Below are 21,018 nucleotides of genomic sequence, written 5' to 3'. Positions count from 1 at the left end.
GAGACCGGCTGCATCGTGCTTTTGCGAGTCAAGCTCACCTCAACGACGAAGATCAGATTCGAAACGGTATACAGAGAGCAGAATTTGTGAAGAAAGGTGTGCTAGCAAACGCATTTCACGCATGTTATGGACTTATCATTTGCTAATGAGTTGGAATATATTTATAGAAATTGAAGCCTTGTAAGTTACAGTTTGTCAAACCCCCAACATCGCCATGGCATAACCCTTCTATTGGGAATTGCAAAATATATACAAATGAAAATTCGTTATATACACAAAGGCCCAGCCTTTACTTTCCTTACAACCCCATTTCTATTCATTGAATCCCCGTTGCGAGTCCATCGATCAGCCAACGGAACGCCATGCTAAAAGCAATATATCGCAGATATTACCTGCGACGCTATCGTTACCTGAAAAATCATTATGCCAACCCATGAAAAATCGAGCCTTTGACGCCGTTCCGGCGAAAGCGAACACGCATCCGTCCACTCGAAGCGGGTGATATATAAAGCCTGGTGCTCGCAGTGGTGGAGATCACAACACAGCAACAAGATATCCCTGTTGAATCACAATGCGACTGTGCTCTCATCGCTTCTGGCCCCACCAGGCACCGACTTCCAAACACTCTCCGCTCGCGACTCCATCTTTTTGCAGCAGGTCTTGCGTCATACCCGCCCACCACCGGTCCCACTCAGCCCTACCTTTTCCACTCGCCTCCATCAGTATCGGCTCCATACTTTCAATCATTTGAATGACATTCAGCAAAGCGGTATGGCGCAAAGATAGTTGATCTTCTGTTAAATTCTTGCGTGGACTCATTCCCCCGTTCGACTTGTGTTCCCATTTCACTTCGCCAAGGGGAATGGCGATTCTACGACTATCCACGCTTTGGAAGGATTCCGATTCAGACGTAAACGACAAGTTGATTGTGGCGCACGGCATGGGAGTAAGTTTGCGTAGTTCGAATGCTTTTTCAGTCCACAAGTTATAGTCGCGCAAATATTTGTTTTGCGCGTCTGCGAACGGTGTGGCAGGGAAGATGGTGTATGTCCCAGTGGCGTCGGCCTGTTCTTGGTCCCTCTGCGACAATCCAGGCGCACTTGGTGGATCAGGAAGCAGAGATCTGAAGATAAAATCCGATTCCCAGACTTCAAGGATGCCACCCGCTTTTAGAACCCGGAGCGGCTCTGACAACGGAACGGCTTGCAGATCCGGACCAGTGGGAGCAACGCCAGCATCTTTGATGAACACGAAATCAAAATATCCGTCTGGAAAGGGCAGTTTCGGACTCCGTAGGTCGTGGCGTTTGAATTGCCAATTGACACCTTCCTTTTGTAAATCCGGAGCGATGCTTATAATATCAATTCCCGTGAAAGAAACATTTGGATGTCCTCGCTTCGCAAAATACTCGTGGCACGCGCTTGACCACATTGCCGAGCCACATGCGATTTCCAGCACCCGTTTCGGTGGATTTTCACTGAAGTGGGGGGAGCAGAACGGCGCACCGAAGACGTGCATCAGCATCAGCGATCGTAGCGATTGGCGATGGATTTCGGGGAGGTCGCATGGGAGCGGATACGGATTATCCCGGGTCACGCAGATATGTTCGGTCCATGTTGGCAGACCAGAGGGTATGTTGTGTAGTCTGCAGAAGAAGAGCTCGAGGAAGAGGAGGCTATTGTCATGCTGGAGAGGTTATAGAATTCATTGTGGATTCTGGGGTCGGATGCGAACGAGGTTGGAGGGATGTAAAGGTAGGTTAATCCCGCCGGGCCAGCCATATTCCGCGTCGATTTAAATCTGGTTCTCCTTGAAAATTTTTGAGCCGTTTCTTCAGGAAAAATTATCGGCTTTGTGCTCCACTCGAGGCAGGAAGGGCAACTAGGGATAGGGGTGCTTCTAGGATCTGTCCCGGTCACCTTGAGATCGATCGCTGCACCGCCAGGGGTATGATAGCCGGCTTGTCAAGGGCACTGGAAAGAATGGGAAAGGGATCGGATTCTCCCGTCTCTAAAATCAATCAATTATGTGCAGGACAAACGCCCAGTGCTAACAGAAAGATAACTATCTTTCGGAGTAAAGCTGGGACTGTTGTGTTTTAAGGAAATAACGGGCTTTCCAGGGAGCTTTAACTAGGAGTTACTGCGGGGCAATTGTTGGCGTGACATTTGCCGTATCATTTATAGTTCTGACTCTTTTCTCGAATCGCCTAGGCCTGCTGAGATCTCCGGGCGCGGGACCGGCCTCGATATTGCCTCGTGGTCGTGGCGCTGGCTCAGACGCGTGCTGGTTAGACGGGAGACTTTTAAAATGCGCCTAACTGGCTTGTGGTGTTCGACGGAAATTTGTGGTAGGGCAAACCGCAACGTTCGAGCCCTGGTGCTCTGGGCGAAGTACTCCATATACTCCATAGCCAGCTTGCCACACTCAGGAGACGCAAAAGCTTTTCTACAATTGATAGAGCCGAGTCTCACAACACAGAGATGGCAGGTGGGTGCCCTTCCGCTACTAATATTTCATTTGGCGAACCAGAACCCTCGGATATTCTGTTGCATATGCAACCGAAGCCTCCCGCGTCCTCTCCCCCTGCATCGAACGCGCCAACGGACTATCGATGCCCGTCCAATGGTTGGCCGCATTGGAATGACGCAGGCGGCTCCAGTCGTCTGGAATAACTACAACAGCACCACAACATGCAGTTAACCTGCATTCCTTTCCTTACCTAGCTCGAGAGAGCGCCGAAGATTGAATAGCATCAAAATATCTCCATGGGCGATAGATGTTTCATCTCTAGGAATAACCTTGTTAATTAGTAGAGCTTGGCTTCCAATCATGCGCGACCCTATGAAGCGATGCCATGAAAATCGCCGAATCAAACCTGATTCGGCTTGCTCTCGCCAATTCCAGCTCGTATTGCACTCAAGGGGCACTGTTCAGCGACGTCCGATACCAGCTACCCAGTCAGGAGGCGTGATATGTATGGGTTTGCACATTCCACATTGAAATAGAACGTTTGCGAACAGTGGTCCCGGCTCAGAGGACGGGTTCGAAACTTGGATTTCATGGTCGGTCAGCGGCGACGATCAGCTGAAGGATAGAAGAAGGGTCGTGGAGACTATCGATCAGATCCTTGCTGAAAAAAAATGTAAAGATAGTAACAGCAGAGGCAGAGTTGTGCAGATGCATGAGGAGCACTGAGACCTCACAGAGACGGCGGTTGCTGGATCGGCTTGCTGGTTGATCAGTTCATTATTGGAAAGGATCAAAATTATAAGTAGCATTGTAGCAATGTTCTATTTCCAAGTAGTCGGTCGTACCACAGTCTGGTGAAAGCAACCATGAGTTGTTGTAGTTAGTGCATAGTTGGTTGTTTCGTTTCTGGAGAATCACTGAGAGCTCGAGGAATCGAAAAACCGGCGAGAAACCCGACAATTTACGAGGGAGTATCCTCGAGATTCATTCGACCTGTAGTTAGCTATCGATCGCAACAATGACGGCTATATAACTGCGAGGACGTCGACAATGCCCGTCCTGGATGGAGTGGTTGTTATTGTGTCTCGCAAAGATGAACAGCATTTTGGCCGAATCTGGCATATCACATGACCTCAGCCACCCCAAACATCACGTGAGCATCAGGTTCTCCCGCCTGGATTCAAACTGCTTCCTGGAACGGCGTCAAAGAGCCTGGTTGATCAATGAGCATTCTCTCCATGTCAACGCCCCAAAGTTGCTTTATTCCTGGGTGGTATTGTCTCGATACTCTCTGTTAGCCCAGCGTTCTTTGACGACAAGCAATAGCCGCTTCATTGCTGACGTTCCCGTCACTTTGGCGCTACTCTCCGTCTACGCCTCTGCCTAGTGAATGAAAACCGGTGAAGTGAATACTCCATTGGCCTAAACAGGAGCATTCACTACGTGATCAGGCCTGATTGCACACTCACTCACTCCAGGGCTCCGCTCTAGGACCTGATGTTGAAGAAACGAAGAAGTCCAGCTCGTTCAACGCCTCTGCCACCAACCGCTGACTCGACTGCCCACTTTCTAAAGATCTCTCGTTTGACCCTGTCCGAAATACACCCTCGGTCTCATCTGCCTCGTTAAATGGCAGATGGTACCTACCGGTTCCAGCAGCCTGGGGCCGGGCAGTTTTATTATCAGACTCAGCAGCACAATCATCACCCCACTCACCAACGACACCTTATTCGAAACGGAACAGGCTCTCCCACGGGCAGGCTAAAGTTCAATACCGATACACCCTCTCCCTCGCGCTCTCCTCCCCTAAACCAATCACCTAGCCACAATTCATACACGATGTATTCTCAAGGCCACCAGGGACAGCCTGTCATGATGAATGGGCAGTCCCATCAACGGTTCGGAATGCCGATGCCAAAGTTTCAGCATCCTACACACCACCCGCACCATGCCCAACAGCCTCATCCTCACCATTCGCAGTCCACCCCGAACCTGGCTCACCAACACAATTTCTCCGGTGGAGCGTTATCCAATGCAAACCAACATTTCACCCCCTCCCACCTGCAGAACGGAACAACAACAAATGTGGAGGACGAAATTGAAGAGCCAATGAATGAACACTGGCAGCAACAACTCCAGCTCGCTGCCGAGTCTAGACAAGCGAGCTCACCCCATTACTACGCACGAGCAGTTGCACAACAAACCAAAGGCCTTCAATTATCATCCAACCAGGCCGATCAGAACGAAAATGGGGCAACAGAGCGGAATCGAGCTACAGCAGTCAAAGACGACCGCAGACAAGGATGGGTCTCTCTTGATTTCGGCGGCCAAGGACTTCGCGCACTATCAAACGGGCTATTCCACTACACGTTCCTCGACAAGTTATATTTGAACCATAACAAATTGAAAACACTCCCTCCCAGCATTGGAGAATTGAAGAGTTTAACCCACTTGGACGTTTCCAGCAACGAATTGACCGAAATCCCAGAAGAAATCGGCATGCTTACCAATCTCAAGAAGCTCCTGCTTTTTGACAACAACTTGCAAACTCTTCCGTATGAACTTGGATGTCTTTATCAGCTTGATACCCTCGGGATTGAAGGCAATCCATTGGCAGACATTCTGAAGTCGCGCATCATGCAGGAGGGGACAAAGTCGCTCATCAAGTATCTCAAAGAGGAGATGCCAGGTAAAGGAGATAGGCCATTTCAAATAGATTTTGAGCTAATTATAGAACAGTCCATTTACCCCCTTCCAACCGCGATTGGATCGTCCTCGATGAGACCGGCAAGAGTTCTGCCAACGGTGCCAGTGACAACAAATTTACGGTTTTCACTTATAATACTTTGTGTGATAAGTATGCTACCAACCAGCAATATGGATATGTACCTTCCAAGGCGTTGGCGTGGGAGTTTCGGCAGGATCTCTTGTTGAACGAGATACGCGGGCACAATGCGGATATCGTATGTTTGCAAGAGATTGACCAGAAGAGCTTCCATGGATATTTCCGCGAGCAGCTTGCGTATAATGATTACAAGGGTGTCTACTGGCCCAAAGGACGAGCCCAGGGTATGCCGGAAGAGGAAGCTAAGTATGTTGATGGCTGTGCTACCTTTTTCAAGGGAAGCAAATACATCCTCCTTGAGAAGAGCATGATTCATTTCGGTCAAACTGCGGTCCGAAGGCCGGATGCGAAGGGTCAGGATGATATATACAACCGGTTGTGGCAGAAGGACAACATTGCGGTCGTGGTCTTCTTGGAGAACAGGCTTACAGGAGAACGTTTCATTGTCGTAAACGTCCACATCCACTGGGATCCGGCTTACAAGGACGTCAAACTTATCCAAGTCGCAATCATGATGGAGGAAGTTACCAAACTCGCCGAGCAGTATACCAAGATCCCTCCATGCGCGGACAAAACGGCGTTTAGGTTCTCAGAGCCAGAGGATGGAAAGGAAAATCAAGAAGCATCAACCCCCGTGGAGCCAGCCCCATCAGTCGAATATACTAGTGCCTCGCAGATTCCCATCCTTGTCTGTGGCGACTTCAACTCGTGCCCCGGTTCAGCCGTGTATAATCTTCTCGCTCATGGTCGATTGGCTGAAGAACATCCGGACCTTGAAAAGCGCTTATACGGCAATCTGAGCCGCATGGGAATGACCCACCCTTTTACCTTAAAATCGGCGTATGGTGCCGTAGGGGAACTGGCCTTCACCAACTACACGCCTGAGTATATAGACGTCATCGACTACATCTGGTACTCTTCCAACTGCCTCCAGGTGACCGCCTTACTTGGGGAAGTCGAAAAGGAATACCTCAAGAGAGTTCCCGGATTCCCAAACTATCATTTCCCTAGCGACCACATTGCTCTCATGGCTGAGTTTTCGGTGAAGAGCAAGAAGAACAAACCGGTAGAAGCAGACTTTGGGCCGCAACGGGATAAGGCGACGTGAGGCCGACGAATCCCCCTCGTATTTCGGAATTCTTGCGCACGGTGCTCTTGCTTGGGTTTTGCTTTTCTCCATGTCCTTTCTGTTTTATAGTGTTGCTTGCATTGTTCTTTCTTGCTCCTACACCTTCCGTCTCGCGCGCGTCGTGGTTTGTCGTTCGCGTTCGTTCTTGGAAACATCCTTGATGGCGTGGCGCTTTTCTCCTGTCCCGTTATACATGTACTCCGTATCCCTGATCTCCCTTGCTTTTTTGCCATACTTTCTCTCGTCTTACTGCGAAAGGCTGCTGAGCGGTGTTATGGTTGAGTTGCGGAGGCCGGACTTGGGGAGCAATCAGAGATTTTCTCTATCTTCTTACCTAGTTTTGTTTGCTTGGGGTTGGTGCCGCTCTAGCTTTATTTTTTTTTGCAATGGCAGACAAGGTTAGCATATTTTTGTCTCCCCATTACTTTGCTCCATCCATACATGGTACTAGAATAGGAAGTTAGAGCAGCTGCACAAACAGTCCATGGCATACAGTGCCTCTTTATCTGTTCAAGCTGATCAGACCAAAACTTCATCTGCACTCATTCGACGCCCGATATTTCATCTTGTCCTACACTCCGTCCACGTGGAAAACCTCACGTGGAAAAGGTTGAGCAAACGTCGAGTCAATTCTCGGGAGTCGGGACCAGGCGCTCAGTCCCGATAGCTATCAAGAATCCATTCTAGCCATGATCAGCAAAATACGGGTTGAAAAGGCATTGTATTGGCCAGGGCCATCCTTGACAAGAGCAAAAAATGCAAGTCCCGCCCGTGGCCCTAGCGTCGGAATAGGAAAAGCCATGCATTAATTTTAGTGATTCTCGGGCCTTCTTTGGGGAATTGACTTCTTGATAACACGGCCAGCAGCTCGTTTAAGCCCCAACGGTGCGGGTGCTGCGCTTACAAATATTCGACGCCCTGCAAGAAACAGGACCGGGTTTGACCACTGGAAGCCGCAATTCCGGCTCAGCTCCGACAAACGGCTGCAATTGTTGGGAGCGTCAAAAGACCTCCAGGGCTCGACAGAATGATACAGCGTGAACCAATTATTTGATCAGTCAAAACCCGATCCCAACAATAATCATCCTCTGTCAGTGGGGCATATCTTCCCCCAGGCGAGGTAACTAGTTAACCTGGACGATGGCGGAATAAAATAGCCGAAAGTCTCTGGCCTGCTCAAGTGCCAGCTCGGAGTTCCAGAAAAGGGCCATTGCTACTTAATAATGCCCTTCTGTCTAATACTTCTCTTCGCCTTATTCCACCATGCTGGCTTTTTCTTTCTGTTTCTTCCATATATAGAGAGAGCACTCCGTATATACCCATAAATCTTTCTTATTCGCTTTTTCTCTGGCTCCAGTGGGTTTGGCGCAACCAACTCGCAGGCAGTATCTCGCATACTTCATGTTTCTGCCATGTTGAGTGGTCTCGATTCCCGAGGTTGATTAGATATGGCGGCTTTGAAGAACAAAGAGCTAAATGTGCTCGAGGAGGAGAAAGACAACACCGTCGCGGAAGAAATAGACACTGAAAGCTGTGATACCACATGCAATGCAGGCAATACGAAGGAACCACAGGCAATTGTCGTGAGCACCAGTGATGCGTCCTTGTCGTCAGAAAAACCAGTCGGACAGGCGCCGGAGGGACAGCCAGTTACTCCTGAGGAGCCAAAGATGACGAAGGGTAGAATTGCCGTTATAATAACTGCTCTTTGCGTGAGTACCCTCGTGTTGTCAGGGTGGCATATGAAACTAACAAACAATCAGCTGGCGACGTTCCTTGCCGCTCTTGATATGGTAAGGTGGACTAGAGTGAAATTTCATCCCAGATGACCACAGTCGTCCTAACAAAAGAACCTGACAGACGATTATTACCACTGCGCTCCCTACAATATCCAAAACATTTCGGACCTCTGAAGCAGATTATACATGGATTGGCTCCGCGTATCTGCTGGCTGCTGCTGGTACGATCAAGCAGGGTTGCTAGACTGCTACCTGTTTGTGCTTCGCTAATGATTTGTTAGCTTCAACGCCGATTTGGGGAAAGGTCAGCGATATCTTTGGGAGAAAACCAATTCTTTTAACGGCAAACGTAGTCTTCCTAATTGGTTCGCTTCTATGTGCCGTCAGTATCAACATCAGAATGCTTATTGGTGGGCGAGCTGTTCAGGGTGTTGGAGGCGGCGGCCTTCTTGCTCTGGTTAATATCTCTATCAGTGACCTCTTCAGCATCCGGTATGATCCTTTCAGGCCCTTTTTCATACCAATATCTAACGAGTTGAATAGTTCCCGCGGCATATACTATAGCATAATCGGGATGGTGTGGGCCCTTGCTGGGGCTGTTGGTCCGGTGGTCGGTGGTATTATGACCCAATATGTCACCTGGCGCTGGTGTTTTTATATAAATCGTACGATAAATTTGAATTTTTTCTTGCGAATCGCAGCACTGACGGCAAATAGTTCCCATCGACGGTATCGCCTTCGTGATCATATTTTTCTTCTTTGAGGTCCACACACCAAAAACTCCACTGATTGCTGGACTTAAAGCCATTGACTGGCTTGGTTCGTTAACCATTGTTGGCAGTACTGTTATGTTTCTTCTTGGGCTAGAATATGGAGGTATTTCGTTTCCATGGAGTTCGGCGACCGTGTTATGCCTGATCATTTTTGGCATCTTCACTTTTGCCTTGTTCTTGCTCATCCAATGGAAACTGGCATACTATCCAATTATGCCTTTGTGGCTATTTGCTCGCCGATCAACCATTGCAGCTTATGGAACGACTTTTGCCCACGGTTTTCTTTACACCAGCGGATCTTATTTCCTGCCGCTATACTTTCAGGTTGTTTTGGGGGCTACTCCTCTCCAGTCTGGAATCTATCTTTTTCCTTTCATCATTTCGGTTTCCGTGGTTTCTGCGTTGATAGGGATATTTATCAAGAAGACGGGTTTGTGCCTCCCGCCTATATGGATTGGTATGGCTACAATAGTTCTTGCCCATGGCCTCTATATCGATTTACCACCACACATGTCTTGGGTCCGAGTTATCATATACCAACTTATCGCTGGGCTTGGCATCGGTCCAAATTTCCAAGCACCGCTGATTGCGCTTCAAAGCCATCTCAGGCCCGGTGACATCGCCACCGCAACTGCCACCTTTGGATTTGTCCGCAACATGGCCAACAGCATCTCTGTTTTGCTGGGTGGTGTGGTGTTCCAGAATCGAATGCGCGCGAATATCCGAACCTTGAGTTCGATTCTATCCCCCGAGACGATCAAAGCACTTGAAGGCGGTTCTGCAGGCGGCTCTACCGATTTCGTTAGGGCACTTCCGGACAGGGAGAGGATCCCAATTCTCAATGCATATAATCAAAGCTTGAAAGTGATGTGGATATTTTATACCTCGGTAGCAGCTATTGGATTCTTTGTGAGTTTGTTAATCGGCCGGCAGAAACTGAACAAAGAGCATGAGATTACGAAGACTGGATTGGATGTGCAGGAAAGGGAGAGACAGGAGAGGCTACGAAGAGACAGGGAAAAGCAGAGTCGGAAAGGAACCACGGATTTAGAAGGCTGATATAACGCTTGATATGGATTTCATGGCCCCAGGCTGCACAAACAAGGGCTTTATTTTTTTTTGGCTAAAACTACAAAAGGTTCTGCATATAACATGGAGTTATAGGTTACTTATATATGGATTTGAAAGACGATAGTGTATGACTCTACCCTCTTTCTGCATTTATACTTATCCACGTATACTTTCCATCCCACCGAACCGGATTTTGAAGCATGAATTTCATCCGCGGGTTGTAAAATGATGATTGTCATCATAACATGGAGAGCAATATTGTATTGCCTTGGGAAAATCCATACTTGAGCTGCGTTAACTAGTTAACTAGTCAGTTACTCCGTAGGTGGCATGTGAAACCCTGACCTAACTACTCCGTGGTTGCTCGTCATCCTCAACCTCTCTTGTCTCGCCTCATTTCAGACATCCGAATCCGCTGCAACTGCTCTATATACCATAAAAGCCCCGCACTTACTGTCTCGTTAACCTTACGAACTTCTATTAATCTGTGGAGAATCTAAGCCAGCTGCACCGATGGCTACTACAGAAGAAGGCTGGCACACACTGCCTGATGGGACAAAACTATACACCAAGTCATGGAAGGTAGCATTCCCATTTTCATTTTAATCTAGCACCATTTGTTACAAATATCGGTATTGATGTTGTGGAAATCCACAGACTGACGGGCCACCCAAAGCGGTGATTGTTTTCGTCCACGGTTTCAGCGACCATTGTATGTTTTAGCCCATCTTGCTGGGACATCCAAAATATGAAGCTCAAGTCCGGTTTTAGGCAATGCGTATTACGACTTCTTTCCTGGATTGACCCAACATGGGATTGAAGTGCGGGCGTTTGATCAACGGTGAGCATATCCCGCTACATCGAATCTACGACCTCTCTTACCATCATTTACCAGAGGATGGGGCCGCTCCGTGACCGATTCTACATCCTGGGGCCGTACGGGTACCACTGAAGCTGTCCTCGCGGATATCCATTCGTTTTTAACTCATGTCCATGAGTCGCTTCGAGAGCAGCAGGTTACTGCACCTCTCTTCCTCATGGGACACAGCATGGGAGGCGGACAGGTGCTTTACTACATGCTGAATTCTACTTCCTTCCCACCATACGTCCGCGGAGTCTTAGCATACTCCCCGCTAATAGCTCTACACCCAAGTACACGCCCTTACAAGTTGACTGTGTTTCTGGGAAGATTGGTTGCCAAGTTAAGACCGCACCACCAGCTCTACAAGCCCCTGGAGGCATCGTTACTGTGCCGCGACCTTCGAGTTTGTGAAGAATGGAAACAGGATTCACTTTGCCATCATACGGGTACGCTTGGGGGGATTGCAGGAATGCTGGATCGAGCTGCTTGGCTGGATGCGCTCCAACACATTTCTAAAGATTCGCTGCAGAAGATGCACCCGCAAACGCCTGCACTCTGGGTTGGCCATGGAACCGCGGACGAGATCAACGATTTTGAGGCTAGTAAGCTTTTCACGGAGGCCGTCGATGTCTCTGATAAAACTTTCAAGGCATATGAAGGCGGTTACCACAAGTTGCATGCTGAGCCAGACGGCATAAAAGAGGCTCTCGTGAAAGACATTGCTGAGTGGGTTCTGGCGCGCAGCGATGATCCCACTTCATCTTTGCCAAATCAAAAACGGCCAAGCTCGAGGCTCAAACTGTGAGGATGCGTCCTTCCTGACAGTTCCGCACAGCAAGGTAGTCGCACGTTCGACTTCTGTATTGTTCTCTAATCTTCTCTGATCCTTCTCCATAACCCTACAAAGCCTCCTCCTACAATACGTTCTCCAACTTTCGGCCTGCAGACGAGAACCGAGTCGCCCGCCTGTGGTTCCTCGGCGGCCACATTAGTGGTGATACTTTGGCTTTCATCTTCAGATATATCCTCAGTCTCTTCATTCCCAGTTCGCGTTGCCTGGTTTAGGTCTTTGTTTTTTATTGCACTTGGCCGTCGCGAGACCAATCTGATATCCCAGGTTCTGCCGCTGCTGATACCAATCCCAAGCTCTACTGCCTTTTCCAAAACCAATGGCAATCGTTGATCTTTGATAAGCTTAACGCAGTCTCCTATTTGCGTCACATTCGGCATGAACACGGCAAGGGCCCCATCAACCTTGAGAATGGGGGTAACATGAGGTATCCGTAAATGCGCCGACGGCATATCGAGGATGGCGTGCGAAAGAAAGGGTTTAGCCTTTTGGGAAAACAGCCCTTTACCGCGACGCCGAGTTTGGTCTTCGATCCAATTCTCTACACTTCCGACGTAAAAATCGACGTTTCCGGCATACATACCGCGTCGAAACCCACGAACAATTTTCTCAGCATGGGAAGAATGCTTCGAAGATATTTCCACGGTATGTATGATAGCTTGCCGGTTTGCGCGCCATGCGTCCCACACTTCTTGTTCCTTGCTCTTTGAAGTGCCTGTTTCGTCACCGGTGGAAACTTCAGGGATAACCTTCTGTTGAGAGCGAGATGGGATTGGTGGTGGACAGGTATTCGCACCGTTTATCGCGCGAGAAAGATGAAGTGTCAGTGATCCATGGCCGGTTCCTGCCTCCAGAATTTCAAGGGGCTCATTTGGTTCCTCCTGTCCCGAAGCGTTGGGAGCATGAATGTCTAAGAGGTTCACGATTAAATTGGCATCTGCAGGGTAAATCTACTGGTTTTAAAATCAGCTAAATGCTTCCTGGTTATTTCTTCGAAGGTTCGGAGTGCTCCGTACCGGTGTTACTAGTCGAGGACTAAAGGTTGCATATTCCTCCAGACTAGGGAGCGTAACTCTATAGCCAACACCTGGCGAGAGTAAACAGCGGTTAGCCGAGCGATCTACCATGTAGCACACTAACCCTCGTGCCTTTTTGTGCCTGTACTATATCTCGCGGCCGTTTGCCGATGATATCATTGTGCTCAAGAGATCCACGGCTGACGCCAGTCCGCTTGTTCTTCCCCAGCGGCTTAGTTAATATAGGGTGCTTCCCGTTTATCAACACTGTATCGCCTTCCTGAAACCTGGAGAAATTTGTGTTTATCGCTCCTCCATGTGAGATTGGTGCTCCGAGCGGCCGGAAGAATCGACGGAGGTGAGCGAGGAATTTCGACATCCAATATGGGATATTGACTTTGGCAAACAAAGAATGGGCTGTGGCGACATTCGTTTCAGAAAGAAGAATCCCAGGAATTAAGACAATGGTGCTTGACGGTGGTGCCGTGGATTGAGAAGAGCTCTTTAGCTAGTTTACCGTCAAGCTTCAGCTTTTTTGACCGGCTGATAGTATTTCCGCGAATTGGCTCCTTCACTAAACCGAATCTCGACAACAATCACGTTCCGAAGTAGATAATAGGATGCAACCGTGGACGATGCAAGGCACGGCAAGGCCCACTATGAGAGCTGAATAGACAATCCAAGGTTTTCATTCTGATCGCCCTCACCCGCTGTTTCTGGATTTTAGACGAAGCGTCTTCCCGTTCTACACCCTGTCTCCAGGACGGCGATTTGCACAATGCGCAGAGCTCTGGCACTGACCTCTCAATTCATCCGTGACACAAGCAAGAGATAGCCCTGGGTGTCTCCTTTAGTTGTCCTCCCAAAACGGGGCCGCGCTGCCAGGATGAACCGCCGGATAGTATGTGACGCCTATCTTCTTCATAATCTAGCCAGACTAACACACTATGCTCCTGTCTAGTTGCGGACGGTTTCAAAACTTGGTGCGCTGGTCGTGCTGGTACTGACTTTCGTCCTAATACTCGACAGCCAGGTCTCCGTTATTCCCAGTCGTTTGCACCAGTATCTGCCCACTCATCACCCCGGACTCGTTGTTACGGACGTCACAATAGCTACATGCTCAACGTTGAATCTGTTCTCCACCTGCAGGTTGGATCCAAGCGTGTGGTATCGAGTGGAAAAGGATCTCTTTCTGAATACAGGATGGACGTATAAAGCCTACCTACATGTCCAGAGGAAAAATGAGGAGGAGCTCCTCCCGGATGAAAAAGTTGTCGTGGATTTGAAGATGGGCCGGCTTGATCCTGGAGCCGGAGTCGATAAGAAATGGGAATCTAGGCCTGGAGGAATATGGCTTTTACGGTCGTCTCATCATACGGGGGAGTCTAAGCGAATTACAGCGGTGGATGTTCTCTTCGGCGCGGACGCTGTGGATCCCCGTCCGAACTGGGAGATAAAAGACACTCCGCTATTAATGGATACACATACTGAACCGCGTTTAACTATACGGAGAGGGACGAGTGGAAAGCTGGAAAAACCGGTCCCAAGGATACGGAAGGATGGTAAATTCAAGATCATGCAAGCCTCGGATTTGCACTTAGCGACTGGCTTTGGCACCTGCCGGGATCCAGTTCCCGACCTCAAGGCTGGAGATAAGTGTGAAGCCGACCCGCGAACACTTGAATTTTTGGGGTAAATTACTTGACGAAGAGAAGCCGGATTTGGTGGTACTGAGTGGTGACCAGATCAATGGCGATACTGCACCCGATGCCCAGACGGCAACTCTGAAATTTGCAGAGCTCTTTATTAGACGCAAGATCCCCTACACGGTTATCTTCGGTAACCACGACGATGAGGGTGACCTTAATAGAAATGCCCTCATGACTTTAACGCAGAACCTGCCTTATTCTCTCGCGAAACCTGGCCCGGCTGATGTAGAAGGCGTTGGGAACTACGTTGTCGAAATCCTCGGACATACCTCGTCCCACTCTGCGTTGAGCCTTTACATGCTCGACACGCACAAATATTCTCCCGACGAGCGTCGATATCCTGGCTACGATTGGTTAAAGCCTAGCCAGATCAGTTGGTTTAGGAATACTGCGCAAAGCCTGAAGAAGGATCACCAGGCATATACCCATATTCATATGAATTTAGCATTCATCCATATCCCGCTCTCCGAATACCGAAAGGTCAAAAACTATTATAAAGGAAGTTGGCGCGAGGCCCCAACGGCCCCTAGATTTAATTCAGAATTTAAAGACGCTCTTGTCAACGAAAATGTTGTCGTCGTATCGTGTGGACAGTAAGTTGCTTCGGTCCCATTGTGTACCTGAACTGCCTTTTCTGATTGGTACTTTACAGTGACCACGCGAATGACTACTGTATGCTTGAAAAGAATGAAAAGGACCTGCCAGCATTGTGGATGTGCTACGCTGGTGGTGCTGGTTTCGGCGGATACGGCGGATACGGAGGATTCGTCCGCCGGGTTCGATTCTTCAACATTGACATGAACGCGGCCCGTATTATTTCTTACAAACGTGTTGAATCCGGAAATACAGAAGAACGAGTTGATGAAATGATGCTTGTCGACGGTGGAAAAGTCGTCCCTCCTCAGACCACCTGAAGCTACAGATGGCTCATAATGTGTGTATAGTACGGAATGGGGCGTTAGTGTGCTTGTAAGTTGTTTACTGCTTTGAGTTTAGTGAAAGAATATATACTGATTCATTAGCAATCAGGTTTGCTGCTTTTCTATATATATTATTTCATGTATGCATATAGGCTTGGGATTCCCTGTACATGCCAGGTTTACCCTTTCGCTTTTTGGCACCTTGTTACTGTACCGCATATGACGCTGGCACCGTGGTTTACTTATCTCTTTTAATCCGGCTCCTTGGTATTCCGATCTTCTATCATTATTTGAACAAATTACGCTCCGCAGTCTATATGATCAGCACCTCACAGGTGTTTCCTGCAACATGAACTCAGTACGCCCGTCAAAAATCGGGCCGCTCCATCACCACCACTTCTCGTAAAACACCCTATCATCTCCAACAATGTGCTTGAGCACGTCTACAAACTCGTCCGTCATTTGTGGCGGCCCACAAACATTGCATACTGTCCTTACCCGCTCATCGCTGTCGCTACCGATAAGATGCTGCAAATCAGTAGCGGTGATTCGGCGGTCATAGATGGATATGCCATGATGAGACTCAGCCAATAATTCGCTGGTACAGGTTCCCTGGGCGGAGAGATTTGTCAGGTATAGTCTCACGTCCAGCGGCTGAAAAGTTGATTTTGGTTTGTCTTGCTGGGGGTGCCCTCGTGTCTCTGAGTGGACTATTTCAAGAAGACGCGGAAGAAATAGTATCTGATTTTCTCGGTTTTGATTTTTCATCGGTGGGGGAAGTTTTGTAGAGTAGAGGAGATGAATCCTTGTAGATGGATGCAATTCAGAGCGGGTATTGTGGATATGAGAAATCATCGATATGAGGGGGCTGCTCTTGTAAGCTTCCATCTACGCTGACAATGGACATGGCTTTTGCCTGAAACCAGGAAAAGACAAAAGGACACGAAGGAGCGAGGGGACACATACTTGATTCCCACTCCGCCCGCCACAAAGATGACTTTCCGAATCTCCGCCAGCGGGATTCCACCCCCTGCAGCGGACGGCGGCCAAACGAATGATCCGCCGACCCTGACCTGTACCTCCGCGCCAAGGATTTCGCTTTCAGGCCGCCAGAGCCATGCTGCAGCAGGATTTCCGGGCGCGTCTTGCACAGCAAGTTCAATATACGGGTAGTCGGAGGACTCTGGGCTCGCTTCCAGTGGCGTGGAAGTGATTGTGAAGCCGCCTGCATCCCGAAGCGAGGGAATATGGACGTCTAGCCATTGACCGGGGAGGAAAGTGAAGGCTTTTGGCGGAATTGGTGATGAATGGTTTGACTATTGGTTTGGGAAGAGAAAAGGCGGTTTTAGTGCTCCAAGTATCCAATGTCTTATGATAACTTTTTTGTTATTCAGTTAGGCCATTCGACTGGTAGAACTTACAGTATTTGACCGGCCATCGACCCGTGATGGTATTGCAAATTGAAGGAGCCGAATCGTCGGATTGATTTGTTCTATATGCGATAGGCGGACGGGATATAGGGTGCTCTGACGGGGTTCCGCCGAAGTGCGATTTTCATGAGGGACACTGGTTTTATTGGACTGATTGATGGATTTAGCAGTCGACATGGGGATGGACTGCCAGCTATTACCCCCAATATGTATATGAACTGGAGGCGGTAGCGGTTTGAATTTGGGATGTTTCACGATAGAGCGAATCCGCAATTGTAACATTGGATATAGAAGAAGAGTTGGCGGGATAAAATTCTGGTGTTGAAGGGGAATGGAGAATATCGTTGGCGTATAAGTAAATAGAGAAGGACTAAATTCACAACTTTATTTCTGTTACGGTTAAAGGAGGCTGCTCACGCAGACACGTTTGAATCCTTAAGATTGAGGAAATACTCTTCTAAAACTGCGGATCCTACACTTGAATTACGTGCACCCCAATCGCCATCGGAAATATGTACGTATGTATATACCTACATACATGCGTACGGATGGAAGTGGAATTGCGAGAGAAAAGAGTAAGTCGCGCCGGATTGAGGCTTCATGTAAACAAGGGTCGCCACTATAGCGCTTTGGTGGACTTGAACAATGCCCTCGAATCGACTGCAAAACGCGCAACGTCCGTTGGTTTCGAGATTCCTTTTAAAACTATCAGGTTAGGGCCTACGCATCTGGTAAATTTCAGACAGCACTTCCTCCAATATCTAGCACTTGCATGTGGTATATGCGTGCTGTTCAGGATGAAGAAGCATTTCAACATAGAATACTTGATGAGACACAGAATGGTTTCCTTGTGGGCCTGGAACCCTTAGTCAACACTTATTACCTGATGTCAAGGCTTCAAAATCATTGGCGAAGCTTCCACGCATTGGCTTACAATATTTCCGATGTTGTGTAGCTCTGTGCACGCCGAATTAGCATCGAATAGTGACCGGAGATATGATATCCGGAAGGTTCCATACCTTTGAAGAACTAGTCGTTGTCTTCTGCAGTCTGCGCTTCCTCCTGCTGGCCCTGGACCTGCTCGCCATCACGAGCCTCTTGTGGACCTTCCAGGGCAACATTTAGGATATCGATGAACTCATCCTGATCCTTTGGCAGGTTGTCAAATGAAAAGCTTTTCACGAGGCGAGGAACTGGCGCATCTGGCTCTCCAACGTCCTGGAATCGCTTGCTTCCGGATTGCTCTTTTGAAGTACCACCTCCAAACACTTCGAAGACGCCGGAGTCGAGATCAACACAGTAAGCCCATTCGCAGAAGAGGGCATCATTCACGAATCCCAAGTCCATGTAAATCATGGTTGGCTTCTCAGCAGTACCCTGGGCAACGAGTTCCAAGATCCTGCCACCAGCAAGACGGGAAAGAGAGGGGAAGGCGCGGTCGAATTCAGATCTTCCGCTGAAATCAAACTGCAAGATCTGGGCGCCGGCAGCTTGCTTTGCCCTGGTGTCCTCCTCCACTTTTTCCGCGATTTCATTGTGCTCTTCTTCGCTGATGATTTTGACGTGCTCGAGACCGGCCTTGAGACGCTCAACGTTACCCGGAGCTGCAAGGAATTTTAAAATCTTGATTCCCTGCCCCTCAGGATAGCCGTCAAACTGGGTATACTGGGCGACGACGAAGCGACCCTTGTACCAGATGCAAATAACGCTGCGCGTGCCCATTTTGAAGTTGGGGCAAGTTGAAGAGAAGCAAGTAATTTATAGTTCAAGATTACTCCGTAGTGGGGCGATAGAACAGCGGATAGCGGGAAGATGGAACGGGTTTGTGGTGGTGATGGAAGTTTGTCGCGATGCTTTTGAGCCGAGGCGCGAAGCATCAACAAAAGCCAAGAAAATGGTGGGGGTCGGCTGCTGATCTAAGCAGAACAAACACAGCAAACACCGTCCACGAGCAAACAATACAAACACTCCTTTTCAGCCCCAAAACCAAACCGGACGACAATCCATGTTTCTTCAAACGACATGTCTTTTGTCTAACTATAGCAGTGCCCATTTGAAAAGGTCCTTGATTCTCTCAACAGTAATGGACGGTAATGGACTTGCTCTCATTGACCTGCGAAGCGCCTGCAACCATGTCAAGCCTGCTCTCTTCTCCGTGATCGACCGACGGCTACTCGGTGGTCGTGCTAAAAGATGGTTGCCGCCAGGTTAAATCCTTGATCAGCCAGTCAGAAGCAATATCTGCAGTCTCCCAGGTTAGCGTGTGATTGGCATGCAGACACACCCATGTCCTCTGCTATTTATTGGCAGATGCAAATTCGAGCCATCACACTCTCCCTGGTCTGCAGAGTTCTCTGTCCCACAGGCCCTGGTCGCGGGCTGTGATTCTGCTTGGCCAACCAGAAGAAGCAATCATGCCGTCAGACGAGGGACCTTTCCGACCTGCGCGCTTAAAGGAGTCTTGCGACGACTTCTCTTATCTTTCCAATGAACACCTGTCGGTCTTGCTCCTTCGCTCCCGCTGTTTAGCCGCAAACTCCCCCAAGCTTACTATGAGTGTCCAGCCAGCTGGCCTGGCGTAAAGACAAGAGCCCGCTGTAGCTGCCAACTCCAACGAAGCTCTCGCCATCCGGTCTATTCGAGTCACTCCTTTCGCCCGCCATGGGGAAGATAATGTGGTATCTGCCTCGGAAATTCGTCTCTCCACTCGCGTTCAAGATACTCGTCGGCATAGAGCTGCCGTTTACAATTGCAGTCCTTGCTCTGTTTGGCATTGCGGCCCCAAATCTATATAGGAAAAGGCTGTGGCAAGATGGCGCCGATAATGGTTTTAATAGCTCCCCAGATGAACTGGTCTACAGATTTGCGAATTACGAGCCATATACGGTGCCCAGGCCGTGGACGCAATTGTATGTTTATCTCTTTTACGTCAACGAAAAGACTAAAGTAATCGATTCTGACTTCTTTGTCCGCAACAGCTCTACCAATTTCAACCTTGTGATCTCAGTGTTGAGCACGTTCTTCCTCCTCGCCAAAACGCCGATGTTTGTTTTGCACGTCTTCTACCCGCCTCTATCTGTCCTGGTCCATACCGTTTTGATAGTACTGTATTGTGTGTCTGCAGCGTGGCAAGCTGGAAGCGATACTAGCGATCCGGGGCACCCTCAATCCGGCCCTCCGTGGTATATTACTAAAAACTGCAATGTTGCAGCCCATCGAAGTAACGTTGGCTATTGCATGCAGGCAAAATCAGGGTTTGCGTGTACAATCATTTTGATGTGCGTCTCTCACACCTTCCGTGTCTGATTAACCCTAGGCTGACGCCATTTGTAGCGTGATTTTCCTGGCTCACCTCGTCCTGGCCATAATATCGTGCTTCCCGACAGATGAGACCCGTGAAAGACAGCAAAAGAAGCTCGAGAAAATCAGACACCTCGAAGAACTCAAGTCCCTCAAATCACCCTGTTATCCTAATTTTATGCAGGGGGAAAATGGGCTATTACAGCCGATCACCCCGCGTACAATGGCTTTCAACCAATTGGGAGGCTCAAATGACCTTCCATTGCGAACCAATCCAGCGCAGCCTGGCACCCCTGGCCAGCCGATGATGTATTTCCCGCCGCCGCCAAAGAAAGCTACGACGAAGGAAAAGTCGGTATTCGCCTGATAGCAATTAGTTCACTCGCTTTGTGGTTTGTGACAACGGCCTTCTCGATAGGCAAAAGGGGCTATGGGCCTTCGTTTGAGTGCCATGCTCTTTACCTGAAGTAAATGATGGAAAGAGGTTTGAGCCAATACTCTCTACACGGGCTGGATTACGGTCCTTGCATTTTGGACTAATAAGTTGGCCAGAAGCCCGGCATTTTGTATTTTTGGTTCTATTCTGTTTTGGGATAATGTACGGTGTTTTGTGCCATTTCATGTGTTTCCTAGGATTAATTTTGTCTGTATGTTTGGCGTTGGTTTTATGATATCCCTTTTCTTCTCTGCTGGTCGCAGCAGAAGCTCATATTTTGATAATACCGTGATGTGATGAATCAAAGGCATCAAATTAACACTGGATTGAAATCTTCATGTTTTCAGAGACCACAATTCCAAGTCTAATCACAGATATTTCTTGCTTTCAGCTCTGTCATGCTGTCTCGATGTAGCTCATGCAAGGAAAAATAGAGGAATACGTGAGTATAACATTAGACATGCGT

The 21,018-nt window shown here is 48.7% G+C and overlaps 8 protein-coding genes across 8 annotated transcripts; 4 read left to right on the top strand and 4 right to left on the bottom strand.

Moving 5' to 3' along the window:
• Positions 1 to 585: 585 nt before the first annotated feature.
• UREG_00612 (uncharacterized protein) lies at positions 586 to 1,781 on the bottom strand (the record flags this gene model as incomplete). Its single annotated transcript, XM_002541052.1, has 2 exons — positions 586 to 1,675; positions 1,735 to 1,781. 2 exons carry the CDS (start codon positions 1,779 to 1,781, stop codon positions 586 to 588), a joined length of 1,137 nt encoding a protein of 378 aa, XP_002541098.1.
• Positions 1,782 to 4,311: 2,530 nt separating this feature from the next.
• UREG_00611 (uncharacterized protein) lies at positions 4,312 to 6,425 on the top strand (the record flags this gene model as incomplete). The annotated part of the gene is made up of 2 exons (XM_002541051.1): positions 4,312 to 5,161; positions 5,212 to 6,425. 2 exons carry the CDS (start codon positions 4,312 to 4,314, stop codon positions 6,423 to 6,425), a joined length of 2,064 nt encoding a protein of 687 aa, XP_002541097.1.
• Positions 6,426 to 7,894: 1,469 nt separating this feature from the next.
• UREG_00610 (uncharacterized protein) lies at positions 7,895 to 10,017 on the top strand (the record flags this gene model as incomplete). The annotated part of the gene is made up of 6 exons (XM_002541050.1): positions 7,895 to 8,158; positions 8,210 to 8,239; positions 8,307 to 8,406; positions 8,467 to 8,677; positions 8,729 to 8,850; positions 8,903 to 10,017. The coding sequence occupies 6 exons, from the start codon at positions 7,895 to 7,897 to the stop codon at positions 10,015 to 10,017; spliced, it is 1,842 nt and encodes a 613-aa protein (XP_002541096.1).
• Positions 10,018 to 11,761: 1,744 nt separating this feature from the next.
• Positions 11,762 to 13,136, bottom strand: UREG_00609 (uncharacterized protein; the record flags this gene model as incomplete). Its single annotated transcript, XM_002541049.1, has 2 exons — positions 11,762 to 12,691; positions 12,882 to 13,136. 2 exons carry the CDS (start codon positions 13,134 to 13,136, stop codon positions 11,762 to 11,764), a joined length of 1,185 nt encoding a protein of 394 aa, XP_002541095.1.
• A 507-nt stretch (positions 13,137 to 13,643) lies between these two features.
• Positions 13,644 to 15,380, top strand: UREG_00608 (uncharacterized protein; the record flags this gene model as incomplete). The annotated part of the gene is made up of 4 exons (XM_002541048.1): positions 13,644 to 13,658; positions 13,719 to 14,387; positions 14,410 to 15,059; positions 15,119 to 15,380. 4 exons carry the CDS (start codon positions 13,644 to 13,646, stop codon positions 15,378 to 15,380), a joined length of 1,596 nt encoding a protein of 531 aa, XP_002541094.1.
• A 393-nt stretch (positions 15,381 to 15,773) lies between these two features.
• On the bottom strand, positions 15,774 to 16,993 carry UREG_00607 (uncharacterized protein; the record flags this gene model as incomplete). The annotated part of the gene is made up of 3 exons (XM_002541047.1): positions 15,774 to 16,191; positions 16,353 to 16,702; positions 16,808 to 16,993. The coding sequence occupies 3 exons, from the start codon at positions 16,991 to 16,993 to the stop codon at positions 15,774 to 15,776; spliced, it is 954 nt and encodes a 317-aa protein (XP_002541093.1).
• Positions 16,994 to 17,845: 852 nt separating this feature from the next.
• Positions 17,846 to 18,538, bottom strand: UREG_00606 (uncharacterized protein; the record flags this gene model as incomplete). The annotated part of the gene is made up of 1 exon (XM_002541046.1): positions 17,846 to 18,538. The coding sequence occupies one exon, from the start codon at positions 18,536 to 18,538 to the stop codon at positions 17,846 to 17,848; it is 693 nt and encodes a 230-aa protein (XP_002541092.1).
• A 939-nt stretch (positions 18,539 to 19,477) lies between these two features.
• On the top strand, positions 19,478 to 20,483 carry UREG_00605 (uncharacterized protein; the record flags this gene model as incomplete). The annotated part of the gene is made up of 3 exons (XM_002541045.1): positions 19,478 to 19,725; positions 19,795 to 19,998; positions 20,150 to 20,483. The coding sequence occupies 3 exons, from the start codon at positions 19,478 to 19,480 to the stop codon at positions 20,481 to 20,483; spliced, it is 786 nt and encodes a 261-aa protein (XP_002541091.1).
• Positions 20,484 to 21,018: the final 535 nt, after the last annotated feature.

Source organism: Uncinocarpus reesii, genomic scaffold (genome assembly GCF_000003515.1).
Source record: "Uncinocarpus reesii 1704 scaffold_1 genomic scaffold, whole genome shotgun sequence".
NCBI classification, from domain to species: domain Eukaryota; kingdom Fungi; phylum Ascomycota; class Eurotiomycetes; order Onygenales; family Onygenaceae; genus Uncinocarpus; species Uncinocarpus reesii.
Note: the sequence above shows the minus strand (reverse complement) of the source record. Positions and strands in the feature narration are given on the sequence as shown.